This window comes from Ruditapes philippinarum, unplaced genomic scaffold, assembly GCF_026571515.1.
Source record: "Ruditapes philippinarum isolate M1 unplaced genomic scaffold, ASM2657151v2 ctg2528_1_1_1_1, whole genome shotgun sequence".
Lineage (NCBI taxonomy): Eukaryota > Metazoa > Mollusca > Bivalvia > Venerida > Veneridae > Ruditapes > Ruditapes philippinarum.
In genome coordinates, this window is record NW_026858495.1 from 141,625 (window position 1) to 165,336 (window position 23,712).

Below are 23,712 nucleotides of genomic sequence, written 5' to 3' on the forward strand. Positions count from 1 at the left end.
ATAGTGCTTTTGAGCAGTGAACAATGTAGATTAATCGACTTGGTGTTCACTGCTGTGGCTTCAAAATTGTGTCAAGAATTCTTTCATTAGAAAAAGCTATTCACCTAGCTTACAGAGGGTTAGTAGGTCTGTGGTTTTCTTCGACTAGGGCATCTGGAAATTTGGATAGTTAACATATGTCCTTTACATAGTCACTTTGAATTAAAACTTACAAAACAAACAAAACAGTAAAGGATCTTCTCAGACTGCATGGGTATTTACAGGCTTGTCTCAGTTCATATAGGAGGTATAGGTAAAATAATATTGTTGCAAGTGATGTAAACTCTTACCAAAGTTATTAATTTTATTTTGACCTTAACTAAGATTACCGCAGGCATTAGATACCATGTTCACTCATCTGGAATGTCCATATTTCTTCATTGAAACCGATGTGGTATGTATGAGCCTTAAAAAAGCTATTTTTACCTAAAAAAGCCATTAATTTTCACTAAAAAATGATCTATGTTTAAGTTTTTACATATTGATACAAAATGTATATTGAAATTAGTTTAAATTGCAATTTGAAGTCTATCCAAATTAACTTAATGAGTTATAATTAATATATTATGCATTTTTTTGTCAATTCAAAACAATTTGATTATGTCCTAGTGTCCGTTCAAGCGCTTCTTGTGGCTGAGGGTTGCCTTTTCGTGTTGATACATCAGAATCGTAGTCATGGTTTAACCCTGCATAATCATAAGAGGTGATAAAATGGGTCAAAATTATTGGAGTCTATGCATATTCTAGCTCCAGCACATGAAGTAGTTTTAACACTTGGTGTTTAAATTTTGTAACACCTAGGGTTGGCCAAAATTGTCTCTCAAGTTCCGGTGCTATATGACATTAACTGTGTTGGTTCGCTGTAATACCGAACAAAAAACAAAGTGTCCAGAATGAAAATAGAATATAATTCTCACCGATTTATTCATGATTATCTTATTGATCGTCTGTGTAGAGGTGATAATTGTAATATTTTGGTAATGAGCTGAAAGTGATGTTTTATAAAAGAAAATTTTGTGACATAGGTGTTATATTATTTAATGAACATAGTTAATATTATATATATATAATGATATTATCTTTTTGTATATTTAGTTGGTTGGTAGTAGAGTGGTAGACAAACACAAGTATTGTTTACTAGAGATGCAGGAATGTTTTGAGACCTACTGTATGAGGAAAGACCAAGCTGAACAGGTTTGTTATTTTTGTTCTAGAGGAAAATATTTAAAAAACAACTAGTTATATCCTAAAATATAAAAAAAATAAACCAAGAGGTATAATAACTAAATTGTCCTTACCTTTTAAGTTTTAAGTGTACTTTAGGTCTACTTGAGAAGTTTTCTTTTTCTTTTATTCTTTAAGCAAGTGATGATATCTTCTAGTCATAAACATACAATAAGCTTTGTTTTATTTAGAAAACAAAACACTAACCCATTTATAAGGTTATGATCTGTGAAATCTGATCCTTCTGTTTCCAGAATATTCTTCGCATGGTTTTTGACAAAATAACGATGATATCCTGTCTCTCCAGCATATCTGTAACGTTTCACTGATTAAAACTGTTAAATAATCCTTTGTTGCATGCTTAAATCGTCTGCATGTTCCAGTTTGACATATAATTATTTACATTGCAATTACTTCCGTTTATAACGGATTTTTACTTTTGACTATTCAACAAAAAGATATTTTATACGCGAAAAGCACTCCAGGGTGCAAACAACTAAATTTTATGGGTGTCTTAGTTACTCCAGAGAAGATGGTGATGTCTTATTGTCTTATTGTGGTAACGTCGAAAATAAGAATGAATCGAGAAAAAAATGGCGGCCATTTTATTTCATTTTATATAGGAAAAAGACCACATGACCAGATTTTATACTGTTAAAAAGTACTGTTTCCTATGTAACAGTACAAAATTCTTAGTCACGTGGTACACTTGCATTAACAGTAAGAATAACTCCCAGAGGCCTATGGGAAATTAACATTACGAAAAAAGTGAGGGGTAATAATATTAACTATAACTGAATTATTTCATATGAATGTAAATTTATTTTGTAGAGTTTAGAAGAAATCAAAGTATCAATTAAACAGCAATCACTTGGTGATGGTGGAAGCTTTCCTATACAATGTAGTGAAGAACAGGTACTATTTTTATAGCCTTTTGTGACAACTATGGTGACACAGTAATGTTATTTAAGTTTTGAGTCGAGTTTTATGTTTATATCTAGGGTATTGAATTATTTAGATTTCTGAAAGAATAAAGGTTTCATATTAAAAGACACTCATTCACCTTGTGGTCCTCTACAAATGTTACATGAATTCATTCTCTTTTTATCAAAAATGGCCAACCCTATGTGTCACTTAGTTTACATAGACTTTTAGAATAAAAAGTGTAAATTGACTTTAACAGTATAAATGCCTTAAAATGCTGCTTGGACATAACAATGGTGGGAGCTGAAGTGTATGGCATGTATCATTACCTTTTGGTTCTCTATTAAATTATGTAAGTATTGTCCATTGGTAAAAAATGACCCAGCCCTGGTACCCCTTGGGTCAAAATTGCCCTAGTCCCAATGTCATTAAGTTCTATGGACATGTAGTCTTATTTGAAACATCAATGCCAAAAGCTGAGATTTTTGGCAAATAGCATCACCTTGTTGTCCTCTACAAAAGTTTTATAAATTCCACCCTTGGACCAAAATTGGTCCCAACCCTGGGTATCAATTAGTTTATATTAACTTTTATAAGAAACAAGTAAAGTTAAGTTTAAAGTGGTCTTCTCAAAATCTACAAAGCCCAGAACTTAGATTTTTGGCAAGAATATTTGCCTTATGAACCTCAACAAAAGTTAAATAAGTCTTGCCCCTTGGTCCAAAATTTGCCCATACCTTTGGTCACTTATTTTATGTCTAATTATATAGGAAAACACATTTAAGTTGTCTATTGCAAAATTATATTGCCAAGAACTTAGATTTTCTTTTAGTACAAATGAATGTAGCATTTGCTTTGTGGTCCTTTACAAAATTGAAAAAAATTATGCCCATGGGGTCGAAAAAGTTTCAGCCTTCTAGTATATATAGCACTGCATAGTATAAATCTTGAAAGTGATCCCTTCGAAGCATTAAATACAGCAAAATTATATAGATTGCATGCTCGGTTTGATTGAGTCATTTATGAGATATAATAAAAAAAGTGCAACATCACTTATGCCCCCTATACTAGCACCGACTTGAGCATTACTCATTTCTCAACACTAAAAAGTGCTGGACTGAATGATGCCCATGGACCAGAAAAATATAACAACACATTTAATTCATCTTGTATGAAGACATGCTTTGATGGTTTGGTACATATGTAGCATTTCCTGGAATACATCTGATCTACAAATGTTTCAAAAATAATGCAGCTTGGGCCAAAAATGACAACATAAACTAAGTGACGTTTATGGTCAAATAGCTTCAAACCACTTGCCCTTCACCACTGAATCCTGACAGGGACTTTCAATTCTTCATGTGATGAAGTAATCTAGCCAGCTTTTGGAATTTCTGTGATTCTTCTGAAAGTACCCGGTCATGGCCTGATATAAAGCATGGAAGACCACTTGAAGTCTTCTCCAACGGTAAAGATGGAAAGTCGTCATATGACCTAAAGTGTTGTTGGGACATTAAACCCGATGTATGGTTTTACATGAAATAAGTGTGACTGCCATCAATGTATTTCAGGTTAGAAATTGGGGACAATCATGATTCAAATAACTATCACTTTGTAAAATCAAACTTTATTTTCTAAAAATGCATACAAGCAAAAAATCACATGTACAGAAATTTGATACATTTTATCAGGTTTTCTTCTCTTTTTTTCAGAAATTAGATCTGTGCCAAAAGTTATATAAACTAATTTTCCAACTAGTTATGCTGTTTGAAAGTTACATCAAGCTACTAGATTGTTTCAAACTTGTACAGACAGCCTCACAGGTAAACATCCTAAAGATTCTCTGATTTATATTCTGATGTTCTTTTAGCTCACCTGAGCATCAAGTACTCATTGCAATTTGTCTGTTGTTCTCAACAATTCATATAACAACATTTACTTAAACAATGTGTGAATTTTGACCTAAAGGAATGGTCCTAAAATGGCCCTGTACAAAAGTTATATAAATGATGTCAGTCCAATGCACACGTATGATACATGTATATGAGCTAAATAAAAGTTAAAAAATAAAATCTTTACAAATTTTCTATAAAACTATAATGTTAAGAGCCTAGGTATCTGGCATGTAACATGCCATTGTCCTGTACAAAAGTAATATATAAATTATAACCTTCAATGGTTATCATGTTAGGGGATATTAATGTATATACATGTGTATCTATGTAAGAAAACAAATTTAAGTCACAGTGCTTACTTGCTTATATTCAGGATTGCTCAAGTATTTCAGTCAGTAAATGTTAAGTGAAACACCAGTAAAACTTTATTTAGTAAAACACTAAAAAAACGACTAAGGTATATACATAATACTTTTTAGCTCACTGGTCACTTTGTGGCAGGGTGAGCTTTTGTGATCGCTTTTCGTCCGTCCGTCGTCCGTAAACTTTTACTTTAAATAACATCTCCTCATAAACCACAAAGCCAATCTCATCCAAACTTCACAGGAATGTTCCTTTGGTGGTCACCTTTAAAAATTGTTCAAAAAATTTAATTCCATGCAGAACTCTGGTTGCCATGGCAACCAAAAGAAAAAACTTTAAATATCTTCTTCTAAAAAACCCAAAGAGCTAGAGCTTAGATATTTGGCATAAAACATTTTGTAGTGAGTGTCTACCAAGTTTGTTCAAACAAAAGCCCTAGGGTCAAAATTGGCCCCGCCACAGGGGGTCATTGATTTTCTCTATATGTATATAGTAAAAACTTAAAAAATCTTCTTTTAAAGAACCCAAAAAGCTAGAGCTAAGATATTTAGCATGAAACATCTTCTAATGAGTGTCTACCAAGTTTGTTCAAATAAAAGCCCTGGGGTCAAAATTGGCCCCGCCCCAGGGGATCATTGATTTTTCCTATATGCATATTGTAAAAACTTAAAAATCTTTTTTTAAAGAACACAAAGAGCTAGAGCTAAGATATTTAGCATGAAACATGTTCTAATGGATGTCTACCAAGTATATTCAAATAAGAGCCCTGGGATCAAAATTGGCCCTGCCCGGATGGACATTGATTTTCCTTATATGTGTATAGCAAAAACTTAAAAATCTTCTTCGAAAAAACCCGAATAGCTAGAGTTTAGATATTAAGCATGAAACATCTTCTAGTAAGTGTCTAAAAAGATTGTTTCAAATAAAAGCCCTGGGGTCAAAACTGGCCTGCCCCAGGGTGTCATTGTTTTTAAATATATGTGTAAAGAAAAAAACTTAAAAAATCTTTTTTTTAAAAAACCCAACGAGCTAGACCTTAGATGTTTAGCATGAAACATCTTCTAATGGGTGTCTACCAAGTTTGTTCAAATAAAAGCCCTGGGGGTTTAAACTGGCCCCGCTCCGGGGGGCCTATATACAGGTGAGCGACTTCAGGGCCATCAGGGCCCTCTTGTTTATAATTTACAGAAATAAAAAGAGAAATGCATTAAAACAGAACTTTGCAATTTGTTCCATTTGGTGATAAAGTACTCAAATGATATATCCAAGCAAATCTCTTTTAAAAGCCTTTATAAAAATGTATTACAGTATCAATATGCATAAAATAGGTATTTAAAATTTGCAGTTGAATAAATTTTTTTATGATTTTTTTACTATTTACAGATAGTAAATGTAAAATTTATCATTATTCAGTATTTTCATTACCATTATTCAATATTGTAGCTTTCTTGTAAAATCATCACACAAGTTCTTCATCAGCATAAGATTTCCTCAGATCATTCAACCGTAATGTTAATTAAAGAGCATGTAACCAAATCACATAGGCTATTAAATATTTTAAAGCAGTTCTTCCCTAAATTTGTAACATGATTATATGACAAAACAAATTTTATTTTTAATGGCTTACTGTAAAGTGAATCGGTCTATAATGGATGATTTGTAAAACAAAAAATTATGATGTTGAAAGTGTTTAGTATTAGATATAAATACAAACCACAAAAAAATTCTATGAATCTTGTTGGCAGGTGTGAGACACATGATCCGATAATACATATACATTGTATTTATATTGCAGATAATAAAATGTTCTATAACAAAATATTATTATCCATCATATACATATTTCATACTATGTATACTAGTTAAAACATTAATAACACTTTTTCCCAAGCAATATTTAAATACAATTTCCAAATGATACATTTCTTTTGTTTATAGAAATCTTTTTAAAGCACTTATGGAAAATGTGCTTACTGTAGATCTACCAACTTAAATGTTAACAAAATAACAAACATATGCAGTAAATTGGGTATTAACTGGTTTTGATAAAATACAGTTAAAGTTGTATTGTTCTACAACAGTTTATAGATGTGAATGAAGTTGTCATATTTTTCATCTACAGCATTACAGCTATAATACAGCTTCTTTGTTTCTCCACACCAGCATACAGCCCATGGTCTCTTCAGAACCTGCAACACCACCTTTCCTGTAGAACAATCTCCTGATATCTCTTCTATAACAAGTTCCGCCAAGTCACACACAAAAACAGTACCATCATCGGACAGTGACATTCCTCTAGGGAAACTCATACCACTATAACTACCAATCACAACACCCTGCCAGTTTAATTTTGTTAATGTCTTCATCCCCCTGTCAGATACATAGATAGAACTTCTGTTACATGTGATATAACATGGATATTTGAAAATATTTTTTCCATCAATTGTTGTCAGTATAGTGCCATTCATATCAAAGATCTGAAGTTTTGTAGGATTAAGGAATGACACAATAAGTTTACCTTGATAACAACTTATACCATAACAACTGCCATCAACCTTCACATTGTGCTTCTTTATGAGTTTGTTTGATGAGATTGATATAAATTGTATTGTTTGTTTGTCAGAAAGTGTGACAGCAAGTTCAGTACTGGTTACTGTTGTGATATCACATGGTTCACCATCTAGTTGTAGTTGATCAGACACAGATTGACTGCTGGTATCCACCATCTTTACAGCTTTGTTAAAGTGGTCAGTGATGATAAGAAGATCAGGAGTCAGTAGAGTCATTCCTAATATATTGCATCTTGATTCATCTTTTGATGTCTTCACACAGATATCTCCCTCATGTGAAAGTTGTCTAGACTTTATTTGTACAGATTGACATTCTGTATTAAAAGTTTTATGTGTCAATGTACCCAGTGACTTCTCTGTTTAAGGAAATTTAATATGACATCATTTGATCGAAAAGTTGTGCTCTTTGATATCATATGATAAAAGTTGTTGAGTTTTTCCCTCCACATTCTGTATTGTTTTCTCTGCAAGTTTAAGTTCCATGAAAAGTTTGTTGGCCTGTTTTGATATGTTAAGTTGTTTGATTTTGTCTGATGATATTTTCATAGATTTGGTTATATCTTCATATGTTGTTTCTGCTGCTTTCAGATGTTTGTTATTTTCTTGTTGTATAACTTTAGCTGCATCTTCAGCCTGTCTCTCAAGTTCATCTAGTCTTTGGTTGATTTCTTGCCGAAACTTTTTGATTGCTGCTAATGCATCTTTGAGAGAGCTGTTTGATTTGTTTGTCATGTTCTTGACATCTTCTACCATCTGTTGAAATTGGTCAGAAGTGTGATTCAATGTTTTTAGAGTATCTTGATATTGTTTGCTGTCTATTATATCACCAGAAATGTCTGGTATATAATCAACTTTGCAGGAAGTAGCTTGATGTTCAAGGGTAACACAAACGCTGCAAAGTAATTTTTTATGGTCATTGCAGTAGAACTTGATCATTTCTTGTGGATGTTTCAGACAGGGTGTGGTAAGGACATCAGACTGGCCTGTGTGAATGGATGTTGAGGGTTGCTGCAATACTTTAGGCATATTAGTAGCGTCCTGAAGTATATGATGTTTGGAAGCCTACTCACTTTGTGTGCTGTAAAACAATTCTTGCAGAGGTGTTCCTTACAGTCAGTGCAGTAACCATGGGCAGGTAGTCTAGGTCCTTCCTCGTCACAAGGCTGGCAGTAAATTTGAAGATCTTCATCTGATGCCATGGATGTTGTAGATGATGAAAATTGTTTTGATGCTTTTCTTTCCTGAGACTGCCATGTTTTATCTAAAATGTATAATAAAAGATTACTGTGTATTGCATGTTTGTCTAATTGCCTTTTTGTATATACTAGTATGTAATACTGTCGTACTCTAGCAGACAATTCAAAACATAGGTAGTACCTTGCGGACATTTATGGCTTGTTTGAGGTAAAAGGTTGAGCAAAAAAAATCTATTATCTATAACATCTTAGACTTGTTCTTATATACATGTATAACACTCTTAGTTGATAATAAGACCCATATTGGTTTTCATTTAAATTTATATTTATGTATTTGTTTATGTCAAAATATTTGTTGTGTTATCATATGATATCTCATCAAACTAACACTTAATTTATGATGTACAAATACAGTCAACGATCGTTATCTTGACATCGCTTTTCTCGATATTTCGTTATCTCAATGAAATTTTGAAAGTCCCGATTTTGTTCCTTCTTTATCTATATTGGAAATATTTGTTTATCTCGATATTTTTATTTTGATATTTTCAGTATCTTGAAGTAAAATTTCAGCCCCGACAGTAATTTTCACGCTATTATCCTTTCTTTATCTCAACTAATAATTTTTTCGTCTCTCCCCTGCAGAGGTGTGAAAAACACAAACCAGACAATAATCACTTAATAGCATGTGTCAAAATGATGACTATGTTTGTAGCAAGTCGAGCTTTTTTGATGAAAGTTTACCTAATTAACGTATTGATTGACTAATGTCCAAAATGAGTGAATCTTCCGCTATTTTTAAAATATTTGAACACTGTATTAATTTCATTGTGACTTTAGATGTAAATGAAAAAGTGTTCAGTATAGAAACATTTTCGTTGCAATATTATTTTACAACATCGAAAAAAATATCAAACAGCGGTATAACTATCTCGAGAATGGTCCGATAACCAACCCGGGAGGATATCTGGATCGACCATGTTGAAAAAGTTTTCACTATAGTGGTGTTTCACTGAGTAAACCTCACAATGTGTTTTTATCACAGACTTTCATATTTCCGCTGGTAAACATCCGCTAATTTAACTTTGTTAAATATAGACTTTGGGATATAAGGCTCAAGAAAACAAGACATGGAGATATCATACTTTTAATTTATTTGACTTAAGGTATGCACATGCCTTTGTAAAAATCAGTTACTGCCTTGTTCAAACCTTACATGTTTATCTCAACATTTTGTTATCTCGATATTTTTTTAACGATCCCGATGACTTTGAGATAACAAAAGTCGACTGTATATAAAAGTATGCCATTGTTAAAGGCGAATATGTACAAATTTGTAAGAATACCATTGTGACAGACACAAAAGTAATATGTACAAATATATAAGTATGTCATTGTGCCAGACAAAATAAAATATGTACAAATATGTCATTGTTACAGGTATTTAAGTATACAATTTTCACGAAAAAATACAAATATAGAAGAATGCCATTGTGACATGTACATATATATGAAAGTTCAATTTTGACAAACAAGATGAAATATGCACAAATATGTAAGTATGCCATTGTGACAAACAAAAATGAAATATGTATAAATACATGTATGTAAGTATGCCATTTTGACAGGCAAATGAAATACTGTGACAGGCAAAACGACATTAACTTTTTTAATTAAAGAATTGAGAATTTAGTACCTCATCAATGAAATTTTCATGAGCCTAAATTATCACAATTATTTCATTTTTTGACATCAAATGTCAGGTTCATTTATTAAACAATTTAATAAAAACAAGAAATAAATTCATCTTATATTGGCTATTGACTGAATTGTATATACACTTGAATGGGTTAGCTTTTTTTTATTTTTACCTCATTTTCGGGCCAAAGTTATTTTGTTTTGTATGTGAGAATGAAAGCCTTTGTTTCGAATGTTTCCTGGCCAGCCAAAACAATTAAGTTTGTTTATCCGAAATATTCTTTTATATTGCATATAATTTTTTTCTGTGTGTTTTTATTATATTGATAATTAATTTTTTAGGCAGCAATTATGTAATAGAAAGAGCACCGAAACACGAGGCTATCTGATTTGTACCGAGTATTAATCAGTTTGCCGAGTGTTTTGGTGTTCTTTCTCTTTTGTATCATAGTCAAACATAAAAGCACGTTCCCTGTTGTCACAATATGAAACCCCGGCAAAAACGAACCAATGAACGAACATCTGAATATGACATTACTGTCTCTTTCACTTTCTCTGCCGTCACAATAAGTAAACCCCAGCAAAAATGAGCCAATCAATGGGCATGCACTGGAGTGCGGGTAACTAATACCTGCACTCCAGTTAACGCACTGTGCATGTATATGTATACGATTTAACCCTGACACATTTTCAACAGAAAGGTCTCCAAACTATGATACAAATTTCTGATAAGGTAGTGGGAGGGGAAACAAACACTATAAATAAATCAATTATGACAAGTTTATACAAAGTAGTTGCTGTGTTTAATGTAAATGTTGTCTTCAGACAGACATACAGACAGCACAAAACCAAAAAATATTGAACAAAAATCTTTAATTTTGTACAATCATAATTACTGTTTTAAAAAGTGCTATTTATTCTCTTTTATGTATTAAACATAGTTAAAAAAAGTCCTATTCAATTATGTGTTAAAATTTCATAAACCTAAATATGTCAACAGTATTTTATTAGAGCTTAAAACCAAAACCATCATGGTTTTAAAATAGCAGTTTAATATGCATAATTTAATTATTAAGAGAAACAAAAAGGAAATCATCCTACCTTGAGTTATCCTCAAAATTGTGTCACAGGTTTGAAATCATCCACTGTAATGATGTCTTAATTTTTCTAAAGGTTTAATGTAAATATTTTGCTGTTACTATTGGAGTCATGCATTCATGGAATTCGATAACGATATTTACTTCCTTGTTTTGCAACATTGATTTTTAAAATGTTATACATTTCAAACTTAACAGTTTAAACATAAGAGATAGCAGGCCCTTATTTAGCTGATACAAGTACATGGTGTTTGAAAATATATCAGATTTTAATATTGTGTTTAAAACTAGTATTTTAATAATTCAGTAGAGATAAATTTGATATTTAAATCCCAGTTGTTCTTTTTCATGATTGCACAAATTTTAAACCATTACCTATACTGTAAGTTTATTCATGTCCACATTGTTTAAATTGACGTATACATGTATAAGGATCATAAATGATAGTTATACATTAAAGAAGGGGTTGTAAATGTGTTTTAAAGCATTTAGAGCAGATTGAGTAGACCTCACAATTAGGGATTTCAACTTCCATTGAAAGATTATTATGATTAATGATATATGGGTATCTCATCAATATGATTTGACATCGCGTGCATAACACTTTAAGTTTAATGACGATTTCAAGGTTACTGTTAAAACTCGGAAGTTTGAATTTGCTAAATGCTGCTCTCAAACTATCTAATCTCTTGTTTTAAACTTCTCTCAAAACTCATACTTTAGATTCCCAGCTTTAAAGCTATTCACTCAGACATAGTTGTCTGTGGTTTTTAAAGAATGGCTTGTCTCATTATAACATGTACACATAAAATTCATGTTTCTAGTTTTCATAATTATGCTCACCGAAAAATTTCGGGGTCAAGGTCACACTTGCTCATTCAAGGTCAACATCGCCTATTTGAGGGTATATGTCGTGTCCGGTCCATAACTTTCTTATCTATGAAGGGATTTTGTAAATACTTGCCATAATTGTTCACAATAATCAGACAATGTGTCATGCGCAAAAACCAGTCACCTACCTTCAAGGTCAAGGTCACACTTGGAGGTCAAATATTAACATAGTCTGTTACAGGGTATATTTCGTGTCCGGTCCATAACTTTGTCATTTATGAAAGGAATTTGAAATAACTTGGCACAAATGTTTGTTATAATAAGACGATGTGTCATGCGCAACAACCAGACCCGTACCTTCAGGGTCAAGGTCGTACTTGCTCATTCAAGGTTAACATTGTCTATTTGAGGGTATATGTCGTGTCCGGTCCATAACTTTCTTATCTAAGAAGGGATTTTGTAAATACTTGCCATAATTGTTCACAATAATCAGACGATGTGTCATGCGCAAAAACCAGTCACCTACCTTCAAGGTCAAGGTCACACTTGGAGGTCAAATATTAACATAGTCTGTTACAGGGTATATTTCGTGTCCTGTCCATAACTTTGTCATTTATCAAAGGAATTTGAAATTACTTGGCACAAATGTTTGTTATTATAAGACGATTTGTCATGCGCAACAACCAGACCCCTACCTTCGAGTCAAGGTCGTACTTGCACATTCAAGGTCAACATTGTCTATTTGAGGGTATATGTTGTGTCCGGTCCATAACTTTCTTATCTATGAAGGACTTTTGTAAATACTTGCTATAATTGTTCACAATAATCAGATGATGTGTCATGCGCAAAAACCAGTCACCTACCTCCAAAGTCAAGGTCACACTTGGAGGTCAAATACTTACATAGTCTGTTACAGGGTATATTTTGTGTCGGGTCTATACTTTTTTCATAGATCAAAGGATTTTGAAAATACTTCGCACAAATAGTCACTATAATAAGATGATGTGTCGTGCTCAACACCTGCATCCCAACCTCCAAGGTCAAGGTCACACTTAGAGGTCAAAAATTAACATAGTCTGTTATAGGGTATATTTTGTGTTGAATCTAGAACTTCTTCATAGTTCAAGGGATTTTGGAATAACTTGGCACAAATAGTAACATTAATAAGCCAATATGTCAGGTACAACACCTGCACCCCTACCTCTTAAGGTCAAGGTCACACTTAGAGATCAAAGGTTAACAGAGTCTGTTATTTGGTATATTTTTTGTCCCGTCCATTACTTCTTCATAGATTAAGGGATTTTGAAAGTACTTGGCACAAATAGTCACAATGATTAGATGATAATGTCATGCGTAACATCTGTGTCCCTACCTCCAAGGTCAAGGTCACACTTAGAGGTCAAAGATTTACGTAGTCTGTTTTAGGGTATATTTTGTGTCCAATCTATAACTTCTTTATAGTTCAAGGGATTTTGATAATACTTGGCACAAATAGTCTCAATAATAAGACGTTATGTCATGCACAACACCTGCTCGCCTACCTCCAAGGTCAAGGTCACACTTAGAGGTCAACGCTTAACATGATAGATTTTTAAATTCCGTGTTTCATTTTATTTTTTTAACAAATTTATTGTTACATTTGCAGATCTAGCATTGATCATAATTATGGACTGAATGTCCTGAGATCCATACCTCAATTTTTTGAAATAGCACAATTTTATGCTTCATATAAAACTCCCGGGGCGGGGGACGTTGGTAACTCTGTTACAAATTCTTGTTGAGAAATAGTTATCACCACAGAGAGCCACATAGCTTTATAGGGACAGATTAATAGTATTTAATTGATCGGCAAAATTTATGTACTTTTTGCTTGATTTAGGTGAATGATATTTCTGGACAAGTGGAGAGTATTAAAGGGGAAGTAACTGCTGCCATGTCAGAATTAGAGAATGGTCAGGCATCACCACTAAATGTTGACTCCCCTAAACCAGTCACAAAACAAGATGCATTCTCCAGTCTTACAGAGTATATCAAAAGTCAACAATACCAAAAAGCAATACAGCTTGTCAGATCTTTCAGGTATGGTTTGGTAGCGAACTATTTAAGTATTTTGTTTTAGATATCCATAGAAAAATTTATGTTTATAAGTAATTTATTGAAACCGGTATTTAACATCAACAGCGTATTAATCTGTAGAAAATCTATGACTTCTAACCATTTTCACAAGAAAATGGACTGAAAGTACTTTTCCATATTTTTGATATCTGAAAACAGTTGTAAACATAAATAAATGGGGAAAAAATGTCAGTCTTATGCTAATTATCAATAAACACTGGTACTGACATGAATAAACCTTTCTAACTAATTATTATGACAAGTATTTAAAATTGGTCCGTAGACCAAATGGTTTCCGAATGATAACGAAAGAACATTTAGGTCTAGGAACTTTAGACTTTGTATGATGATTGCTCATTGACCAGTAAATGACCCCTATTGATTTTGGGGTCAAAAGGTCAAAGGTCAAGGTCACATTGACCTTTTAGGTAAAAAAGATTTCCAATCAATAACTGAAGAATGCTTAGGCCTAGGAATTTCAAACTTGGTAAGATGAATGTTATGACCAGCACATGACCCCTATTGATTTTGGGGTCAAGGGATCAAAGGTCAAGGTTACATTGACCTTGTAGGTAAAAATGGTTTCCGCTGGATAAATAAAGAATGCTTAGGCCTAGGAACTTCAAACTCGGTATGATGATTGTTCATGACCAGCACATGACCCCTACTGTTTTTGGGGTTAAAGGTCAAGGTCACATTGACCTTGTAGGTAAAAACGGTTTTCGATAGATTTCTAAAAAACGCTTAGGCCTAGGAACTACAAACTTGGTATGATGATTGTTCATGACCAGCGGTGGACCCTTACTGATTTTAAGGTCAGTTGGTCAAAGGTCAAGGTCACATTAACCTTGTAGGTAAAAACGGTTTCCGATCAATATCTAGAGAACGCTTAGGCCTAGGAACTACAAAATTGGTATGATAATTGTTCATGACCAGTCGTTGACCCCTTTTGATTAAAAGGTCAAGGGGTCAAAGGTCAAGGTCACATTGACCTTGTAGGCAAAAACTGTTTCTAATCAATAACTTAAGAACACTTATGCTTAGGAACTTCAATCTTGTTTTGATAATTTTCATGACAAACAGGTGATCCCTATTGATGTTGGGGTTAAAGGGGTTAAAGGTCAAGGTGACATTGACCTTATAGGTTAAAACGGTTTCCAATCAATAACTGAAGAACGCTTAGGCCTAGGAACTTCAAACTTGCTTTAATGATTGTTGATGACCAGCCGATGACCCTATTTGATTTTGGATCAAGGGGTCAAAGGTCTAGGTCACATTGACGTTGTATGTATAAACACTTTCTAATCAATAACTTGACAACCCATGGGCTGTTGGCTCTCAGACTTGGTAGGTGCATTGGACTTGACCAGTAGATGACCCCTATTGATTTTGGGGTTGAGGGGTCAAAGATCAAGGTTGCATTGACCTTGTAGGTAAAAACGGTTTCTGATCAATAACTTGACAAGCTATGGGCTGTTGGTCCTCAAGTTTTGAAGATGCATTGGTCTTAGCCACTGCCAGTAGATGACCCCTACTGATTTTGGGGTCAGGGGAACAAAAGTCAAGGTTGCATTGACCATGTATTTAAAAATGGTTTTCTATCAATGACTAGACAACCCATGGACCATTGACCTTGAAGCTTCACAGATGCATTGCTTTTGGTCAAAAGATGACCTCAATGGACTTTTGGCGGTAAGGGGTCAGAGGTCAAGATATATGGGTAACAACGTTTTTTGATCAATAAACTCATGGGCCCTTTACCTTCAAACTTCACAGGTGCATTGGTCTTGGCCAGTAGTTAACCCCTAATGATTTACGGGTCAAAAATCAATGTCATATTGACCTTGAATGTAAAGACTGATTCTGACCAATAACTCAACAACTCAAGTTGCCTAAAAATCCTTTTGGTATACACATTTCCAGGTCTTATCATCTTATGTAATATAACAACTTGGCTGTCATTAATGAGGCATACGTGATTTATAAAATTTATGCATATTTATTTTATGCTTTTCAGTGGATTACTGATTTATCCGTGAAAATTATATTTGATAATTTCACAGTGAAAATTATCAAAATATAATTTCACTTTTTTCAATGACGAAACTACTTTTTTAAGATTTTCCCCATGTGGTACCTCAATTTTATTTTTACCGACAATTCTGACAATGTCAGGCTGTTAAAAGAAATAGCAAAGCTGAAATAGATAAATAACTTAAATGTCAAAAGTAACACAGAGAGAAAACTTACTTCTATTCCTTCAAATTCCAATCACAAAATTTCGTCTCTAAATTTTTTTTGTTTCGTTTTTACAGTCTGAAAAATACATTCCTTCCCCATGCAAAACGGGCTCTTGATGACATTTGGGCATATTAAAGTATCCTACGAGCAATAACTGCCGTATGCTTTATGAAAAATTGAAAAGCATTGACAGCCATCACTCGTAAAATAAGTTAAAACAACCCAGCGTTCCTTCAGCAAGCTTCCAATTTTTTCCATTTTCCTAGCTCCTTTTCTGAATGTTTTCACTTCTGTCAACACTTATTTTTTGTCTGTTACAATCCTCAAATAAGTTTTCTTTCTTTTAAAAAGGTGTATGACTAACAAATCCAAATTATATCCTTCTGAATCTTACACAATTATTTTCCTCCCATGAAATACACAACTTTAAAAAAAGGCTGCCGTTTACATTTTAGAAAGCCAGGTCTAATATAAATTCGCAGTAAGTAACAGAAATATGGATGGATGGTTGGAATTTTCTCCTGCAAGAATTGTTTGTTTTTATGATTAAAACAAGCGATCATTCATATTTTTTTAATAAAATGAATAAATATCACCGTCATTTAACCTTGATTGGCGGACTTATTTTTCAGCTCAAGACTTCTTGTTTTAAATGAGAAATTCCGTCTAAATGGGGCTCTCAATGGGGGAAACAGATTTTAATATTAACGTTAAAATTATGGAAATTTCGTTTTAACTTGTTTTTAAGCATAAAATAAAAAGAAAATTTGTCTGTTTGTTGTGTAAGATGTAATTTTATTTCATCTCGTGAACTTTAAAAACAGTATTCTCACTCGTGGCTACGCCACTCGTGAGAATACTGTTTTTAAAGCTCACTCGATGAAATAAAATTTCATCTTACACACAAACAAACAAATATCCTCTATATATTTTTTGGTAAGATTTGAAATAACATTGTCATAAAATTGTTGCACACAGTTACAATTACCTAGTGACTAGTCATGACCAGTAATTAACCCTTATTGATTTTTGATCACTAGGTCAAAAGTCAGTCATAATAACCTGATCACATGACTAATTGGCTGGCGATAGGGGGCATACATGTTTTACAAACATATCTTGTTAATGTAGAAATGTAATTATCAAGATATTAAATCTACTATGTTTGTTATGTTTCAGGTGTATTTGTATTAACAAAGGTGGAGTTTGATATTGGTTTGTTATATAGCCAATTATTGGACATTAATCAACAAATAAGAAACTGGACTATACCCTCTCCTCAACAGTCGTGCACAGGAAACAACGACTTATTGGACTCTAGTACATTATGATAGTATGAATATTCTGAGTTTGACAAGAAAACTACAATTTATTGGACTCAAGTAAATAATGATGGTAAAATGTGTTCTGATCAGGACAGAAACTACAAAAATAATGATGGTATCACAGAATTAAGAATATCACATATTCTGATTATGGCATTAATATTTCTTGCTTTGTGAGAATTTATGAAGAAAGTAAACATGGCTTAAATTGATTTTAAGTGTTGAAAATTTAGTACCGCTCAAGCTGGTGCTAGAAAGAGTGTGGGATGTTGCATTTTTTCATTATCCCTTATGTACAGACTCAATAAAACCGAGTCTGCAATTTTCATGTAATTTTATTGTAATTGATGATTACGAGGGATCACATTTTTACAGACAAGGATTGATTTTATCTCATTGTTCAGTGATTGTTGAATGTGTATTAAACTCAGTTTAGATGTTTTGTATTTTGAGAATACTAGTAAAGTAATTATGCGGGATGAAATAGAATAAGTATGCATCCTCACATTGCTAAATTTTGGACAATGTTTTAGTGATATATCACATGTTATGTGTGACATAAAATATTTTGTTCACGTCAAGCACAGTCATAGTGCTTTATTATCTCTAACCCATTTTGCAAGTTACGTGACATTTAGTATGTCACCTGTGCTAGACTTTATCTATAGCGAACAATCAGGGTGCCATCACATTTCATATTTGATCAAAATTAAATTGTTTAATGTCTACCTATGATATGATAAAATGGTATGTTTTCATACAATTGTCTACAGAGAACAAAATCATGTCATGTAACTTTATTTGTAAGAAGTGCCAAATTTGTTGTTTGTTCTTCTAAACAAGTTAATGTTAATTAGAAAGGTTGTAGACTTTGTTAAAGAAATATTTGTTGTGATATATTTGTCACTATTGTAAATTCCCGCATTTTGTTGTACATGATCATTGTCAACATGATAGATACAAACATTAGATTCCACTTAATCTCTATATATAAATGAATTTTTGTTCATCGAAATCATGAAAAAAAATAATGATAGTGTATGAGATGCATTGACAAATAAATCGATAAAATAAAATGCAAATTTTTTAAACAAATTATCAACAAAGACATGGAAATAATTTTTACCTGTTACAGATTTTAACGTTCTAAAATCGTGTAATTTAATGTGTGGCAGATGTAAAATAATTTCAAGTTCCCTATACTTCATTGCAGTGTTATTTTTACAGGATCATTGATTATGTTGATTTTAGTGTTGAAAATTTAATACTGCTAAAGAGGCACGATACATGCTGCATCGATTTTCATACAATTTTAAATTTATTTCTGAGTATATTTCTCAATAATATTTTGAATATCTCTGTTTTAAGTGAAAGAGTTGATCTATGTAAAAAAACTCAAATTTAATGTTTTTATACTTTTTTGGACCTAAGTGGGGTTCCTTTAAATGCGAACAGATTTAAACAGGTTTGTAATAAAGTTTGATAAATACATTTGAAATAAAAAAAATATTCGCATCTATTTCTATTATTGAAACATGATATAGCTACTTCCACATCCTTTTCCTACTAGGTCTTTTAATTAGAATGTGCTAATTTAGTAGTTTAAGTAATTTGTAAATAATTTCTGTGTAATATCTTGTGTCTGTTTGTGAAAAAAAGGTGGCAAAGCCAATTTTCATTTTTAGCTCGACTATTCGAAGAATATGAGGGCCATTGTAGTCGCCCCGGCGTCGGCGTCAGCGTCCGCGTCGGCGTCTGCGTTGGTTAAAGTTTTTTGTAAAGTCAAATATCTCAATTATTACTTGAGATATTCAATTGAAACTTACAATACTTATATTTATAGTAACAAGGTACATCAGATTGACAAGTTGGATAACTTTGTCTACAATATTGACAGAATTATGCCCCTTTTTAACTTAGAAATTTTGGTTAAAGTTTTTTGTAAAGTCAAATATCTCAATTATTACTTGAGATATTCAATTGAAACTTACAATACTTATTTATAGTAACAAGGTACAACAGATTGACAAGTTGGATAACTCTGCCTACAATATTGACAGAATTATGCCCCTTTTTAACTTAGAAATTTTGGTTAAAGTTTTTTGTAAAGTCAAATATCTCAATTATTGCTTGAGATATTCAATTGAAACTTACAATACTTATTTATAGTAACAAGGTACATCAGATTGACAAGTTGGATAACTCTGCCTACAATATTGACAGAATTATGCCCCTTTGGAACTTAGAAATTTTGGTTAAAGTTTTTATGTAAAGTCAAATATCTCAATTATTGCTTTAGATATTCAATTGAAATTTAAAATACTTTTTTATAGCAACAATGTACATCAGTTTGCAAAATTGCATAACTCTGCGTGCAATATTTGCAGAATTATTTGCCCCTTTGAAACTTAGAAATTTTGGTTAAAGGTTAAAGGTCTTCAAAGATATTTACTTGAAACTTTACACATGCACTTAGGGTCATAATTGGAGGGTCATAATTGTATGTCACTGACCAAGTTCCATAACTCTATCTTGCATTAAGGCTGATTCATATCCCCTATTCTACTTCACATATGCATTTAGGGTCATAATTGTAGGTCACTGACAAAGATCTATAATTCTATCTTGCATTTAGGCTGATTTTTCTCCCCTTTTTCAACTTAGAAATTCATGGTAAAGTTTTGCTTGTAAGCTGTTATCTCAATAGCTACTGAAGGGTTTGTGCCTTTTTTGGGACAATTTATGCATTCATAATAATAAAGCAGTGATTTACTTCATAAAACATCTTAATAACAAGACTTTGTACCTTTTCTGTCAAATTTATGTATTCATAGGTAATTAGTATTATTATACTCAATAAAACACCCTTGTGACATTACCCTTAGAATAGTCAAGCCAATACTGTATAATTAGACTCTCTCTAAGGCCTATAACACGAATTTGTAAAAAAAAATTAGCCCTTTTGTGAACTTAAAAAATTTAACATTATATAATCAAGGCTCTTTTACTATCAAGCACTTAGAATAGTCGAGCGTGCTGTCCTACCGACAGCTCTTGTTGTATATTCAAATTAATATAATATTTATTTGAAAGGTATATTTTACTGCAATGTTTGCCACATTATTTCAGTAAGTTTACATTTAGATTCTTAAAATAGTATATAATCAAATATTAAAGCATTGAATGATAAAATGCTCCTTATTCTATTTTAAAATAAATTAGAACGTTTTTTTCTCCGTAAATCTTTTGGGCAATATGGACTTTAATGACAATTCTGTAGACTCAGTAGTTTAGAATCAGGTCGTACTCTAATTTATGTATACAGTCTGTAAATATATGCCACCTGTTCTTTCAACATAAGAAGACGGACGGATGGCCCCACATTGCACAGTTTGTCGGTCCACTGAAGTACAGCAGGACCAATGCTGTTTTTATGTTTATAGCTTTTATTTGATGGTTGAAAAGAAACAGGAATCAAGTTAGTGACTCATTGTCTCTTTGTCCCAGACACTCCTTTAAACCATTATAATAGATATTAACTTTCAGCGGGTTTTCAATACTTAATTCAAACAAATTGAAAAGGTGGATAAAAGGATAAAAAAAATCTGATTTTTTACTTTCTCAACTGTTTTTAATAATATCAGGATCTATCTGGATTACTTAATTTTGTTTTTAACTATTTTAACTATCTTTATTTAAATTTCTGGATTTTCCTTAACTTTTTAAGTTTAATTTCTGGATTCACTATTGAATTATCTGGATCTGCTCCTTTGTTACCTAAATTTGTATTTTTACTAACATGCTTTTGATGTGTCTTGATGTATTTTCTTATTGTACATGCACTTTGTAATTATCAGTTTTTTCATTTCACAAAAATAATTGCTTTCTAGCTATTGTAAATCTTTGTGGCAACCTTTCTCATCAACTGTGTTTCACTACATTTACAAACATATTGTTTTTATAATTATACATGTATAATGATGTCCTGATCATGTAATTTTCACATCTATTTTGTCTTTCAACATATTCAGATTTTCACATTTTTCACATTTTCATGCCATTTTTATGATGATAAAAATAGTATATTTATAAGACATCATTATCCCACAACTTAATTGTAATATAAAACCTAATGTATTGATAGAATTAAATTGTAAAAAACACTTTATTTACTTTTGCTGTTTCTTTACCCTATTTTAAATGTTTTTTTTTTTTTGTTTTAATGTAAGACAAAAATAACATTTCTAGCATTTTATATTGATAATGAATAAACATTCGTTCGATAAACTTCAAGGTGTACAAAGCAAATTCTATATTTAAACCTCTTAAAATAACAACAAACTTATGTCACCAGTACTTCCAGCAGTATGAAGATAGGTTATACTGTATACCAATAAGTGTTTACAAGACTCTCTATGTTGGTATTGTTTGTAAGCCTCATCAAGCATAGACTACATCCATACATCCATCACTCTTATAATACTTTAAACTGTAAGCATTTCATTATAAGCGTTTATATATCAACATCCCTTTAATCAAAAACTAAAAGTTTTACATGGAAAGTAGGAGTCCATTATATTAATAACTATGATTGAAATGCAGGTATTCAGTTAAAGCCTAGGTCAACAAATATCAAAGTTCAAATCTTCAACTGAAATATTGCACATGTAAAAGTCACTTGTTGACAGACCAAATGTCAAAAAGTTCTGGGTGGTTATGGAGTCAATGGTTGCTGTGCAAATCTCTGGTTGCTAAGGAAAAATATTAATGCTGTGAAGTGTCTTTTTTCAATGGAAAGGCAATAGTAATACTGAAGTCTACAGATGCTAAGGAAGATATAATTGATAGTGAATTGTTGCTATCAAAAGTCATTAGTTGCTATGGAAAGATATGTTTGCTAAAGAAAGTGAATTGTTGCTATCAAAAGTCATTAGTTGCTATGGAAAGTCAATGGATCATGAGGAGCATCTGTGACCGAGTGGTTAAGGTCTTGTTAACTTCAAACCACTTTCCACTGTTGTAGGTTCGATTCGCGCAAGCCTCTACAGATTCTTCCATGCGAAAAAGCTATAATGCTAGCTTACGCAATGCAGTTGGTTATACTCAGGTGCCTGTTTGTGCCTAAAATAATACGCATATGGGCACCAGAGGTTATTCTCCATCAGTAAAGCTGCAAAGTCGCTGTAATACCACTGTTTTGGTGCGACGTAATAACACCTAGGGTTGCTATAAAATGTTACTGGTTGCTATGGGTGGTCATTTGTTGTTTTGTGAGTCAGTGGTTGCTATTGTAACTCACTGAATCGATTGAGGTCGTTTTTTGCGAAGGAAAATAAGTTGTTGCTATATAATTTACTGATTGCTTTGAAACATCAATGATTCGTATAGAAAGTAAATTGTTAGCTCACCAGAGCCGAAGGCTCAGGGTGAGCTATGTATCAAAGGGGGATGCTCCGGCGTCCGTCGTCCGTCGTCATGCGTCAACAATCGTCTTCTTCTCTGAAACTACTGGGCAAATTTACTTCAAATTTGGTCTTTAGCATTCTTGTGACAGTCACACTTGAATTTGCTAATGGCATTCCAATTGGCCCCTTTTAGGGGTCAGCAGAGCTAAAAATAGAAAAACCTTTAAACATCTTCTTCTACAGAACTAATGGATGGATGATCACCAAACTTTGTCTGTAGCATTCTTGGGTAGTGTTTTATCAAGTTTGCTCATATAAATTTGATTGGCCCCTTTTAGGGGCCGCAAAAGCTAAAAATAGAAATACCTTTAAATGCCTATTTTTAGAGAACTAATTGATGGATGATCACCAAACTTTGTCTGTAGCATTCTTAGGTAGTCTTTTATCAAGTTTGCTCATATTAATTTGATTGGCCCCTTTTAGGGGTCAGCAGAGCTAAAAATAGAAAAACCTTTTAACATCTTCTTCTACAGAACTAATTGATGGATGATTACCAAACTTTGTCTGTAGCATTCTTGGGTAGTGTTTTATCAAGTTTGCTCATATTAATTCGATTGGCCCCTTTTAGGGGCCGCAAAAGCCAAAAATAGAAATACCTTTAAATGCCTATCTTTAGAGAACTAATTGACATGATTGATGGATGATCACCAAACTTTGTCTGTAGCATTCTTAGGTAGTCTTTTATCAAGTTTGCTTATATTATTTTGATTGGCCCCTTTTAGGGGCCGC

At 32.6% G+C, this 23,712-nt stretch overlaps 2 protein-coding genes across 2 annotated transcripts in view; one reads left to right on the forward strand and one right to left on the reverse strand.

Moving 5' to 3' along the window:
- LOC132753335 (uncharacterized) overlaps positions 1-12,053 on the reverse strand; it is a 33,440-nt gene extending 21,387 nt beyond the window's left edge. The window contains exon 1 of the mRNA XM_060743776.1: positions 11,011-12,053. The gene's annotated coding sequence lies outside the window, so the exon portion shown is untranslated. The remainder of the gene's footprint in view (positions 1-11,010) is intronic.
- On the forward strand, positions 297-13,989 carry LOC132753337 (protein furry homolog). Its single transcript, XM_060743778.1, has 5 exons — positions 297-433; positions 1,135-1,233; positions 2,095-2,178; positions 3,900-4,010; positions 13,717-13,989. Exons 1-5 carry the CDS (start codon positions 386-388, stop codon positions 13,954-13,956), a joined length of 582 nt encoding a protein of 193 aa, XP_060599761.1. The 5' UTR covers positions 297-385; the 3' UTR covers positions 13,957-13,989.
- The last annotated feature ends 9,723 nt before the right edge of the window (positions 13,990-23,712 follow it).